The 12,500-nt window shown below is 40.8% G+C and overlaps 1 protein-coding gene across 1 annotated transcript in view; it reads left to right on the top strand.

Annotated features, from left to right (window-relative positions):
- Window positions 1-2,416: 2,416 nt before the first annotated feature.
- LOC138045451 (uncharacterized) overlaps window positions 2,417-12,500 on the top strand; it is a 34,382-nt gene continuing 24,298 nt past the window's right edge. The window contains exons 1-2 of the mRNA XM_068891959.1: window positions 2,417-4,701; window positions 9,846-12,479. Coding sequence (XP_068748060.1) covers window positions 2,541-4,701; window positions 9,846-12,479 — 4,795 coding nt within the window. The 5' untranslated portion in view covers window positions 2,417-2,540. The remainder of the gene's footprint in view (window positions 4,702-9,845; window positions 12,480-12,500) is intronic.

Here is a 12,500-nt window from a genome sequence, read left to right as displayed (position 1 = left end):
TCAGGAATAATATACAAACACCGGTGACAAACCGAGTATTTTTTTAGTAATTAGAGTAGGGTAATTTACTCAGACTATTAATTTTTCCTTAGAATAATTTTTCAAAGCACTCGTCGCATTAAATCTTTCTTTCCTTACAAGGACAGACTTTGGACCGTGGCCAAATGGCTAAGGTTTTATGTAGAGCTGCCTGTTGAGACTGCAATGATTTTTATATCGGAAAAACTAAAAGACGATTGCATGACAGAAAAACTGAGCATTATTCCTGATAAAGTTAAATAAGAAGTTAAACGAAATTGAATCACAACCTAGACTATCTGTTTCTTTACATACCAGTTTGTGTTGATAACGCAGTTATGAAGCAATAATGTTCCTATTAAATTTATACATATATATATGTACAGTCAAACATCGATTATTCGGACGTTAATTGTCACGATTGTTTTTTTTCTGGTCAAAATTTGTTCGTGAATATTAATTAATAAGGATGAAATAATTCTACTTAAAAGCGTGTGTCACCTTGCTTTTACTGCAGATAATACGAAATTCTGACTCCGAGCTGTTTTGCCGCTTAGTGAAATCCTATGCTATATTTACTAGTTCAGCCTTTGCATCGATTTATTGCGATCTTCTCTCAGCAATAATTTTCCAACATCACTGCGATCGGGGTTTTTTCTCCTCGTTTGGTCACGACGAGGCATAATTTAGCTGTTCTCTTTCCTGACACTGCAAATCACACAGTAATTTTCATATACGATTTTTTGCCAGAGTTTCAAGGTTCCCTTTATTTACATATATATCCAGCCTGGCATCTAAATGCTATATGATGACCAATATGATTGGTTCATTCCGAGCATGCGCCTACAAGTAATACAGGACTCTCTCTTTTCCCGCCTGGATTCCAGGCCCATTTTCAGGGCGGGGTAAGAGGGAGTCCCGGAACAGGACTATTAAGGGTAGGACGAGGGTTGGAAGGAGAATGGGCAAGTCAATTTAAAGTGTTCACAAAATGACTGCATAAAAATCATTTTCCTAACACTTTATACGCAGCTTACAAAGTCATGAAAGCTTTTTACCTTTCTGAATTCTTAAACGTATGACTGTAGCAGATGAAGACAAGTGTTCGTTAAGCATATCGATCATTAACATAAAAAAATGTACAAACGCTGCATCTAACGTTTCGAAGCCTTTTGCTTTTGAGAACTTGCACATCTCAGGCACACTGCAAAATGGAGAAAATATATCAAAATTACTTCAAAGTAACCTTCTTCTTTATTTTCCAAAATTCGTAATATTAAAACGTCGCCTAGAGAAAAAAAAACTTGTCTGTGGACTTTGATCCCATTACAACGTCAGATGAATCGACAAGAAATGTTTGGCCTTGAAAAACTGACGGTTCTGATCATTTAGCGAGGAAGACGAACGTGCTTGGTTATAGATGGTGTCTTAAGAACGTTTATTTTTACCATTGTTAATATTTTTGGTCCGAAAGTTTCTGGCGAACGTTCTTAAAACTTTGCCACCGCAGTCAGGGCACCCAACGAGAATATAGTTCAAAACCACTTAAAAATAGCATTGTTAAACGTATTTTAGTATGTAAACGGTAGGCATAGGCATATTTTTATGCCCTAAGAGCTGGGAGCTGGGAAGACCCAGAGAGCTGGGAAGACATTGCAGCAGACCGCAGCAGCTGGCGCTGCCTCCTCCATAAGCAACTGACAGAAGGTGAAGAGAAGATCACCAACGAAGCCATCGAAAGAAGGACCAGGCGAAAAGAGAAAACAACAACTAACCCCGCCGCATCTACTTACATCTGTTCATGCGGCAAGGACTGCCATTCCCGCATTGGCCTCATAAGCCACAGGCGGCACTGTTTAGAGCGAAGCACTACAAACTGGCAGTGATAGGGCACAGTTTCCATGGTCGACTTCGACCGAAGGAGGCCTACAAGTTTTTTCATCTGTTCCGATTTCCTAGCTGAAAGTCTAGTGATCCGAAAACTATAGGGATCAAAACTTATCTTTTCGAAAATTTCAGCCAGAAAAAAGGCTCCCGAAAATTCTAGGTGACCTTTTTAGGGTAAAAATCCGTTTAAAATGGGCAATTATACCTTTTTCAGATGTTCGAAAATCCTAGGAGAGGCAGGCTAGCAAGAAATTTTACAACAAATGTTCCGAAAATTCTAGATCTCAAATCGTCTTCCGAATTGACGTTGGGTGCCCCTGCACAGTACACGCTCGCCGTCATATTGGTTCTGGTGGGAAGTAAACGTAACCACGCCTTCAATATTTGATTGTTTACGATCGTGAAAGTCAATCAAGGTGAAAGGTTCCGATGACCTACGGATATTCCCGATAGATTTCACGAACCTCCGGAAAATGGAATTATGGTCTGTGGAAAGCCATGTGTTACTTCCCGCAAGATCTTTAAGACGGCTCAGCTCACCAGAGTATCTTTTGTGAGCTTGTAGAGGCAACCGATGGACTTCTGTAAATGAAAATAGGATAGCTAAGGTCTCTCATAATTTGATCTCAGAAGTCATGGCGATGCAAGTTAAGTTCCCGTTCGGGAGATTTGTGAGCGTTCTTGTCACTCACGTGGACTCATCTTCTGGGAGCTTTTTCGTTCAAATCAACGATGAGGCGGGAAAATTGGACTCGCTAATGGCCGAGATAGAACAGAACGTATTATCAGGGCGAGCTAAACCACCACAAGCCTCCGAAATCGCGGTCGGATGCATTTACATTGTGCAGTATCTGGAAGACAGTCGCTGGTACCGCGCTCGAGTATTAGGTGTGAACTTGGCTGACCAAAGCTGTGAAGTTTTTTTCTTGGATTACGGCAATACCGAGATTGTTCCTCTAACCTCTGTGAGAAATGCCGAGGACAGGTTTTGCGAACTTCTCCCTCAATCCTTCGAATGTGAACTTGAAGGGTTCGATCGTCTCGGCGGTGAGTTCGTTTCATTGCTAAGTGACACCATTTTGGAACAAGAGCTGTTTTGTAGGGCCGTGCAGCTGAAGAAAAACTGCGTTCTTGTCACTCAACTTTTTTTCGACGACAGAGGTACTCGATCTGTTTTTGACGAGATGCAGAACGGAGGACACGGGGCCTTGACAGATTCTCTCAGTAATGGTCTTTCTCCTGGAACCTCTGGACCATCAAACTTAAAGAAAGATGCCAAGTTTCAGACCATCAGTCTACCTGCTGATTCTTTTCATGATCTCAGTGTTACTTGGGTTGTGGATCCTTCACACTTTTGGTGCCAACTTTTGTCAAATTTAGAGATCCTTGAAGTGCTCATGGAAAATCTTGCAGAAGTGTATGCAAACCTTGATCCAGCAGTTCTCCCTCTCCAGTCGTGTACGGTTGGGTATCCTTGTTGTGCCAAGTTTTATGAAGATGACGCATGGTACAGGGGAATTATCACCAATGTGAGTTCGATTGCAACTGGACGGATAGAAGTAAGGTTTGTTGATTATGGCAACACCCAACACACTGAACTGTCGGATATAAGAGATCTTAAGGAAGAATTCCTTCAGCACCCTTGCCAGGCAATGAGTTTTGCTATTGCTGGTGTTGAACCAGCTAGTAAAGATGGACAATGGGCTGATGAAGCTAAAGCGTTGTTTGAAAAGCTCATCAAGTTTAAGCATGTTGTTGGACTAGTAACTAGTATTGAGAGCGATGGACGGCACAGAGTTAAACTCATGGATACGACTTCTGATCTTGATATGGAACTAAACCAGATTCTCATTGCTGCTAACTATGGTGTTAAGTCCTCCGACCCACCAAAGCCTACTGCCACTATTGTCCCTGGTGCTTCCAATGGGCCGCCTCATTCATCTTCCAAGTCAGTTCCTAGACCAGTTTTTGTGAAGGAAGAAATCCTGATTGGAAAGGAGGAGAAGGTTTTGGTCACAAACATTATTAGCCCTAGTAGGTTCTACTGTCAACTTTTTAGAAATGGCCACATATTGGAGAAGTTGATGTTAGAGGTTGCACGCCATTATTCGAGTCTTCCTGCACAGGAAGAACTGCTGTCGTCACCTTTCCCTGGTGACCCATGCTGTGCTCAGTTCTCAGAGGATGGTTGCTGGTACCGTGCAGTTGTACAGAACACTACACAAAAGGGAGTCTCTGTGTTGTACATAGACTATGGCAACTCTGAAACAATACCAGCAAGCAAAATCAAGAAATTAATACCCAAGTTTTCTGAGTTACCTCAACAGGGTATTGAGTGTTCGCTGAACAGGATTATACCAAAGGTCTCAAGTGACCAGTCGCAGTGGAGATTGCAGGACATAAAGAAATTCAAGGATTTGGCTCTTGAAATGGAGGCAGTGATTACTGTTGTTGCACGAGATAGTAGTGGAGTTTGTAGAGTTGAACTTGTGGTTAAAAACAAACAAGAAGAACAGAACATTAGTGAAGAGCTCCTGATCAATGGAAATGCTGAACTAGCAGATGGGGCCATGCCTGCCTCCGCTAATTTTGAGAACCTGAGATCACAAACTCTACCAAATCCTAGCTTGGAGGTTGGCCAGTTTGAGGATGTCATTGTCAGCTTCATTGAACATCCTTGCAATTTTTGGTGCCAGCTTCAGAAATCTGCCTTTGATCTAGAAAAGTTGATGCAGGAGATTGCAGAGCAGTATGCTGTCCCAGGACAGAAGTCTGGCATTTCTCATCCTTCTTGTGGTATGTTAATTGTTGTACTTTTTGCTTGTTGGCAAGTCTGCTTTAGTGATGTTGTATTGAGATAAGACAAATAAAGGAAATACGTGTTATGTAGAAATTTCCGTACTGAACACTTTTTCAGCCTCTAATTAGAGGCTGAATATGTGTAACACCGCGCACCGGATGCTCGGTTGAGCACCAGGCTGTCACGCAGGAGGTTGTGAGTTCAACTCTGGCCGGACCAACGCTCAGGGTCTTTAAATAACTGAAGAGAAAGTGCTGCCTTTGTAATTACATCTGCAAATGGTTAGACTCTGTAGTCTTCTCGGACAAGGACGATAAACCGTAGGCCCTGTGTCACAACCCTTCAATGTTCATAATCCTGTGGGACATAAAAGAACCCACACACTTGTCGCAAAGAGTAGGGCATGTAGTTCCCGGTGTTGTGGTCTATCTTGTGTGGTGTATCATGGTTGGGAGAGTAAAAGCTCGGAGATATTAGTACCAATAGCTACTCTTAAAATCCGAGGGTAAATAAAGATATATGATATGATATGATGATATGAACTCCAGCGAATACTGGACTTCCTAATTACCATTGTTTATAGTCAGCAAGTTCAGCCAACTCTTAAGTTGGCGACATAATTATCTGAGCTCATTTTTGTAAACACGCTGATTGACAGTTTTGCAGGGCTTGAAATTGCAACCAATACAGTTGCATTTGCGACTGAACTTTTTCTCTTTGCGACTTGTTTTCATCTTCACTCTTTCAAAAAAAAAGGGTTAGCAGTTGCCACTTTGCTGCTCTTTTTCCTAAAATAAATTAAGAAATGACAGAATTATTTTGTTTCTCGCCTTGAGTTTTCTTTCTATCTGAAGATAGCGTAATTCTAGCGTAATTTCGCTGCGATGTTACGTGCACAACTCCATTCCTTCGATATCATTCACCATTTTCAGCAGTTTCTTTCAACACAATTATTGTGGGCTCATATTTTGTTTCGCCATACCGCTGACAACACAATGCAGTGCGACGATTTTGCGACTAAATTTTGCGAAATTGCGACTACATTCTGGTATCTTGTCGCAAAATTGCGACTAGATTTTTTCGCTAATTTCAAGCCCTGTTTTGTCGTGATTATTTTTTTTCCCAGTAATGAAAATAGTGGTTCAAACTACAGTACACTGCCATGCAAATTTTATTGCCTATATTGTTTGAACATGTTGAAATAGGCGAAAGAAATAATTATAAGGATTTGTATAGAACAAGGGTGCTTTGCCCTCCAGTCATGCTTCAATAATTGTCATAGCAATTTTTATTTTTATTGTTATAATTTCCCTCGATATTTGGTAGCGTTTGCTCACTTTTCTCACTTGTTCTTTTTTATGTAACTTTAACCCTTTGACGTCCAAACCGGCCTAAACCGCCAGACGATTTTACTCATCAATGGGTTAATCACTCACTGAAAAACCCCATTAAGGTGGCTGGAACCAGTTTCACTACTTTTAAGGACCTTTTTGTTAGAAGGGTTGTCACTACAACACTGTATCACATAATAGCATTGTTATGTTACCATATGAAACATCAATTATTGCTTAACAAAATGCGCCCACTATTGTAACTTAATAGGTTACCACGGCAACATGAAAACTCTCCAAAAACACTCTATATTTCGTCTAGACTTGCTTATATCTCAAAAATGAACTCAGTGACCGTCCTTTTTTAATGTTGAATAGTAATTAGCAATCTGAGATAGAACTATCAGCAAAGTTTTAAAAAAATACTATTCTACATGTACAATAAAAATAGGGGTCACTGAGTTCATTTTGAGATATACGTAAGCCAGTAAAGAGGAAATATAGGGTGTTTTTGGAGAGTTTTCGTGTTGCCATGGTAACCCATTATCTCACGATAGTGGGCACATTTTGTTAAGCAATAATTGGTGTTTTATATGGTACCATAACATTGCTGTAACGTGATACAGTAGGGTAGTTATAACCTATCTAATAAGAAGGTCTCTTAAAGTGGTGAAACTGGTTCCAGCCACCTTAAAATCTGACTTCATTTTGTAGCACTTAATGCAGGAAAATTTGACAGGAGGGAAAAAGTGTGTAACCGCAATCTTGGACAGATAAAATGGAAAATTGAGACCACCTGTCCCCCAAAACCATTGATGGTAAAATGGTTCGTTATGGCCTTCATGCAGCTTCATCCTTGATTTAGGGGGAAGGTGGCATTTCTGTTCCATTTTGATCTGCTCAATATTGTAGCTTCAAACAAAAATATGGTATTGAGTTTTCAGATGGTTATAAGATCTTGATAATTATGTGACATTTCTTTGAAAATGTCCTCTCTGCCTAAGTGAAGCATGACCTTATTTTAATCTCTGAAATATTTTTATAAAAGCTTAGCTTTGGTGTTGGAAATGGTCTATTGTCATCATGGCTGTCAATAAGGGCCGGTAGCCAGCCAATTCAAAACCGCTGGCTAGTAAGCCATCATCAGCCGGTCACTTTCATCTCATTTTACCACCAGTCAAGGTTAAAAATCTTACACTTTTACTTATTGAAGAAACCTTTAAAGCATTCTTCTCCCTGTTTTGAGTGGAATTGACTGGATATTTTATGAAGATTAACCCATTGACATTTGGGGTTGCCGCGTGTGACAAGTATTTATCCGGCATGACGTATGTTAATTACGGTGGTACATGAACACTAAAAATAAACCATATGCGCAGTAAATGTACACAAGAGATTGAGTTTTAGAATTAAGTTCAGCGGAAGAAGAAACAGTGAACTTCCACATGATGCAAAAATAGTTCGAAAAAGTGATTGAAAACGTGTCCTGAGGATCAAATTAAAATGTAGACACAGACTTTTCGAAGCTGTGCATGTTAAGCTGTCAAGAAAGTTGTTTACCATTAACTAACAATGCGCTTGAAAAAATATATAGTACAACTCAAAATATGCCTTGTGCAGTTTACAGTTGAGTCCAATCACTCAATGGATAAAAATTGTTTTCAGTTTATGCCAATCGCCTTGCTTTCTTGAGGGTATAAGGGCAAAAATTATACTTCAAACGCGGCTGCTGAAACAGAAATTCACTACGAGTTTTCTGCCTTTCGCAATACACAAAACTGCAAAAGTAATTAAGTTAATTGATAGCTACCATGTTTTGTGAGAGAACAAACAAGGTCAAATTGTTTGGAAAAGTGCTCTGAGCACTTCAAAGACTCTCACTGATGATAACTTACGACATCACAAGAAAAACAACAGAGAAAATCGCTGGAGGTATTCACACGTTTGCGGAATATAAACGCATGATGGATTTGACATATTTGTTGAAGATACTGATCTTCCGAGGTATGTCGAAGGGGAAAATTGCTTCAAATTAAGTTAGGACAAAAACATTGTTATTCACAGTAAAAAATTCATCGGTTGACCAATATAAAGCTTAATTCTGGAGCTTATCAATGCCTTGATTATGTTAATACCTTTGAAGGCCTTTAATTCTGCGCGCTTACTTCATGAAAACGGGCAATGCGCTAGGGGGTATTCAAGAGCTTTTGATGGGCATACCGCCATTTCGGTTCCCGTCAATTCCCATAGATCATCTCCTACACTGTATGAAAACCAAGAAAAATGTCTAATTTGTTACAATTATCTAAAACAAAATAAATGCCGGTGGCTGGCATGAAATCTGGAACTTGAATATTATTGAGCTAGTCATTTCCAGCGAGCTTCTTCAGCATCGGTGTCAATGTTCGCGCCTTGATTGCCACCGTCTTCTTTGCCACTTTTAAAGTCATCTGAATCAAAATTGCTATCACTAGTATCCCCTCTCCTTACAGGAAAACCATAAAAGCTCCCTTTATCCTCCGAATCCTTAAAAAGAGTAGCGATATCCCCATCATTTGATGTGTTAGCTCACATATCAGCCGTTGTTTTCCCGTAATCTGGTTGCACCATCGAAAGGATAAAAAGCGAAACCTCGTTGAGTCTCTTATGAGCTGTCAAAATATGCTCACAAGACGACAAATGATTGGTCAATTATCCTACTAAATCTCCATAACAACAAAACATATAGATTTTGTAAGGGGGAGTGGGTAGAGGCCTTAGATCAAGCCGCCATGTTTACGGCTGGTTTGGATGCCAATGGGTTAAATACGAGAAAACACGATAACTGCTCCCGGTCGATCCTTCGTGCGAATGGTGTGGAACGGTGGGAATGTTTAACTGAATAGTTTCCAGTCTTGTGCTTAATCTGACAGAACAACCTGGCGTCCGTGCCAAAGAAAGAATGTTTTTCCGTTCTCAGTCAGGTGTGCCAAGCTCACTTTCATGGCAGCCCACTTTCAAATTTATTGACAGCTCTGATTGTCATTAAATGAAAGTCAACCCCAAATAATTTTAAGCTCATTTGACAAGACGACATTTAACCAGACAATATTGGAAGGTTTCAAAACAGGCAAGCACTTTTAGCTTTTTTTTAACCTATTGACCCCAGGGGATTCCCATTGATGAGTAAAATCGTCAGGCGTTAGACAGAGTAAAATAACAAGTCTGGCCGGTTCAGGCTGGTTCAGGCTGGTTCAGGCTGGTTCAGGGGCCTGTTTCTTGATAGTCCCGAAAACTTTTGTGAAAATGCCAACTGCTCGTTTTGGAAAGTCATTCTTTTAATATGTTTTAAAGGTAATAAAAAGAAGAATGACTGAAGTTTGATGACTTAAATCCTCTCCGTTGTTGAGATACAAAGGCCTAGCGTCAAAGGGTTAATGATGAGTGATTCACCCATTGACTGCTGGGGGGTTCTGCATTGACAAGTAAAATCATCTGGTGTTAGACAGAGTAAAAGTCTCGCCGGTTCAGGTTGGTTCGGGTGTCAAAGGGTTAAGAGCCTTTTTTAACCCAGTGACTTCTGAACCCCCCAATGAGGGAACCCCCCCCCCCCCCCCCACTCACTCCTAGGACTCAATGGATTACAACTGTAAGAGTTAAATGTTGGTCTTTGATTCACCTGCCACAGTTACTGGGCATTTCAAAAGCCACACGCAAATCACCCTCTTGCAAGAGGATGGTCCTGTATTGAGGGAAGACTTTTCTTGTGAAAAGGTGATGACTGACTTTATAGATATGTGACAAGCTGGTGATTGTTGTGATTTTTGTAGGTATGCTGTGCTGCGCTCAGTTTACAGAAGATGACAAGTGGTATAGGGGGAAAATTACAGGGGTGGTCAAAGGAGGCCAGGTTGAAGTCCACTTTGTAGACTATGGGAACTATGAGATGCTTCCAGTTTCACGCATAAGAAAGCTTCCAGCAAAGTTCTTGGCACTTCCACCACAAGCTGTGAAGTGTGCTCTGGCAAAGATTGATCCTTTAAATGAGAACTTGACATCTGACAAAGTTATGAATAGGTTTGAAGAACTAACACTGGAAAAAGAGCTGGTCATGATGGCAGACAAATACAACGAAAAATCCAGTTTTTATGAGGTGGTTTTGCTTGACACAAGTGAAGGTAAGAATCTGGACATCGCTAAAGATATACAAATTCTTGTGGGACCCTCAACGAAACGAGAAATGGTGGAGATTCCTGGGATTGAAATGCAGCCTGGCACCACAGAGAAGGTATTTGTCTCATCAGCAACTGGTCCGAAGAAATTTTCATGTCAGCTTTTGAAGATGGCAGATTCCTTGGATGAGCTCATGAACGAGATGTTTGAGTATTATGAAGCTCTCAGTGGACAGCAGGAACAACTCTCCGCACCCTCAGTTGGCGAGTTTTGTGCTGCCAAGTTTACTCTGGATGATGGGTGGTATCGGGCCAGAATTCTTGAAGTTAAGGATGGCATGGTGTCAGTTGTTTACGTTGACTATGGAAATTCAGAGACTCTTTTGCTTTCCAGATTGAAGGTATTAGCTTCTAACTTTTGCAGGCTTCCTATCCAAGCTAATGATTGTTCTTTATCTGGAGACTCCAGCTTTGCTTCTGATGATAAATTTCAAGAACTTGTTGTGGAGAAAGAATTCATGGCTAGCATAGTTTCAGTGAAAGGTGGAGTTGCTGTTGTGGATTTAGTGTTAAAGGAATCCAACGAATCAATCTCAAACGTTCTTAACAAGCAAGCAAGCCAGCAAAGCACAGAAACACCTTGCAGTGTTCCTTGTTTGCAGTGGAAGCCTGGCGACACAATTGATGTTTTTGTAGCATTTGCAGAAAGTGCCCAGAAATTCTTTTGTCAAACAAGTAGTCTCTCGTCGGAACTGGATGATCTAATGAATCAGTTGGAAGAAAATTACAGTGGTGATTCAGAAAATCCTTCAACAGTAGCTGTTGGATGTTACTGTGTTGCATGGTATAATGAAGGCGGATGGTACAGAGCAAGGGTTGAACAGGTCCAGGGGAGGGAAGTCAGAGTTCACTACATCGATTATGGCGACTGTGCAACTGTACCAATCAGCAGCATTAGAACAATGGATCCTGTCTTTTCTAAGTTACCTGCTCAAGCTGTGCAATGTTGCCTGACAGGATTTTCCAGGGATCAAGGACCTGAGAACTTCAAGGACATTGTTTTGGAGCAGGAGTTCAAGGTAAGGGTCGTCAGTGTCAGGAACGATGGTGTCTATGAAGTTGACCTAGTAACTCAAGATGGTTCAAAGATCAGTCAAGTGCTGTCTGAGGCAGGTTCTTCATCTACCCCCGTGAGCAGTGTGACTGTTCTTCAGTGGAAACCAGGTGATAATATTGAGGTTGTAATTCCATTTGTTGAGAATGTGCAAAACTTCTTTTGCCACATGTGTCAAAGTGCAAATAATCTTGACGATCTCATGGCAAGACTGGAGGAACATTATAGCACAAACCAAGAACTTTTATCATCAGCAACTGTTGGAGCTTTCTGCATTGCAAAGTATGAAGATGGAGGTTGGTATCGTGCCCAGGTTACCAAAGTGGAAGGAGAAAGCGTTGAAGTTTTTTACATTGATTATGGAGACACTGCAGTGCTTCCGGTTAGCAGTACAAGAACACTTAACCCAGAGTTTGCAACATTGCCTGCTCAGGCTGTGAAATGCTGTTTGAGAGGGTATTCTAACTGTATTGGAACTGAAGACTTCAAGGACCTTGTAGTTGAACAAGTATTTCAAGCACAAGTGATTAGTAAACAAGGCGCAAACACTTACGAAGTTGAACTGGTATCAGCAAATGGATCTCTGATGAGCAAATCTTGGTCCAAAGGGGCGGAAATATCAACTGAATTATCATGCATTGTGGGAACCATTCATTGGAACACGGACAAGAAAGTTGAAGTGTTTGTTTCCTTTGTAGAAAGTGCGCAAAAATTCTTTTGTCAGCCTGTGCAATCCTCAGGAGAACTGGATGATGTCATGGGAAAACTTGAAGAGCATTACAGTGTGGATGAAGAGACTGTGTCCTCAGTTAGCAATGGTACTTATTGTGTGGCTCAATACGACGATGGTGGGTGGTATCGTGCACAAGTCATTCAAGTCCAAGGACACAGTGTCACTGTCTATTATATTGATTACGGTAACACTGCTATTCTTCCACTGAGCAAGATCAGAACATTAAAGCCAGAATTTGCGACATTGCCTGCGCAAGCAGTTCAGTGCAGTCTGAAAGATTTCTCAAACCCTGGAGAACCTGAGAACTTCAAAGATCTTATTATCGAACAAGAGTTTGACCTCAAGGTGCTTTCAAGCGAACATCCAGGAGTTTATGAAGTTGAGTTGCTGTCCAAAGATGGGATAAAGTTATTTGATGATGCAAAGACACAAGAAACTGTGAAAGGTACATGTACTTGTTTGCTTC

This window comes from Montipora capricornis, chromosome 4, assembly GCF_036669925.1.
Source record: "Montipora capricornis isolate CH-2021 chromosome 4, ASM3666992v2, whole genome shotgun sequence".
Taxonomy (NCBI): Eukaryota; Metazoa; Cnidaria; class Anthozoa; order Scleractinia; family Acroporidae; genus Montipora; species Montipora capricornis.
Note: the sequence above shows the minus strand (reverse complement) of the source record. Positions and strands in the feature narration are given on the sequence as shown.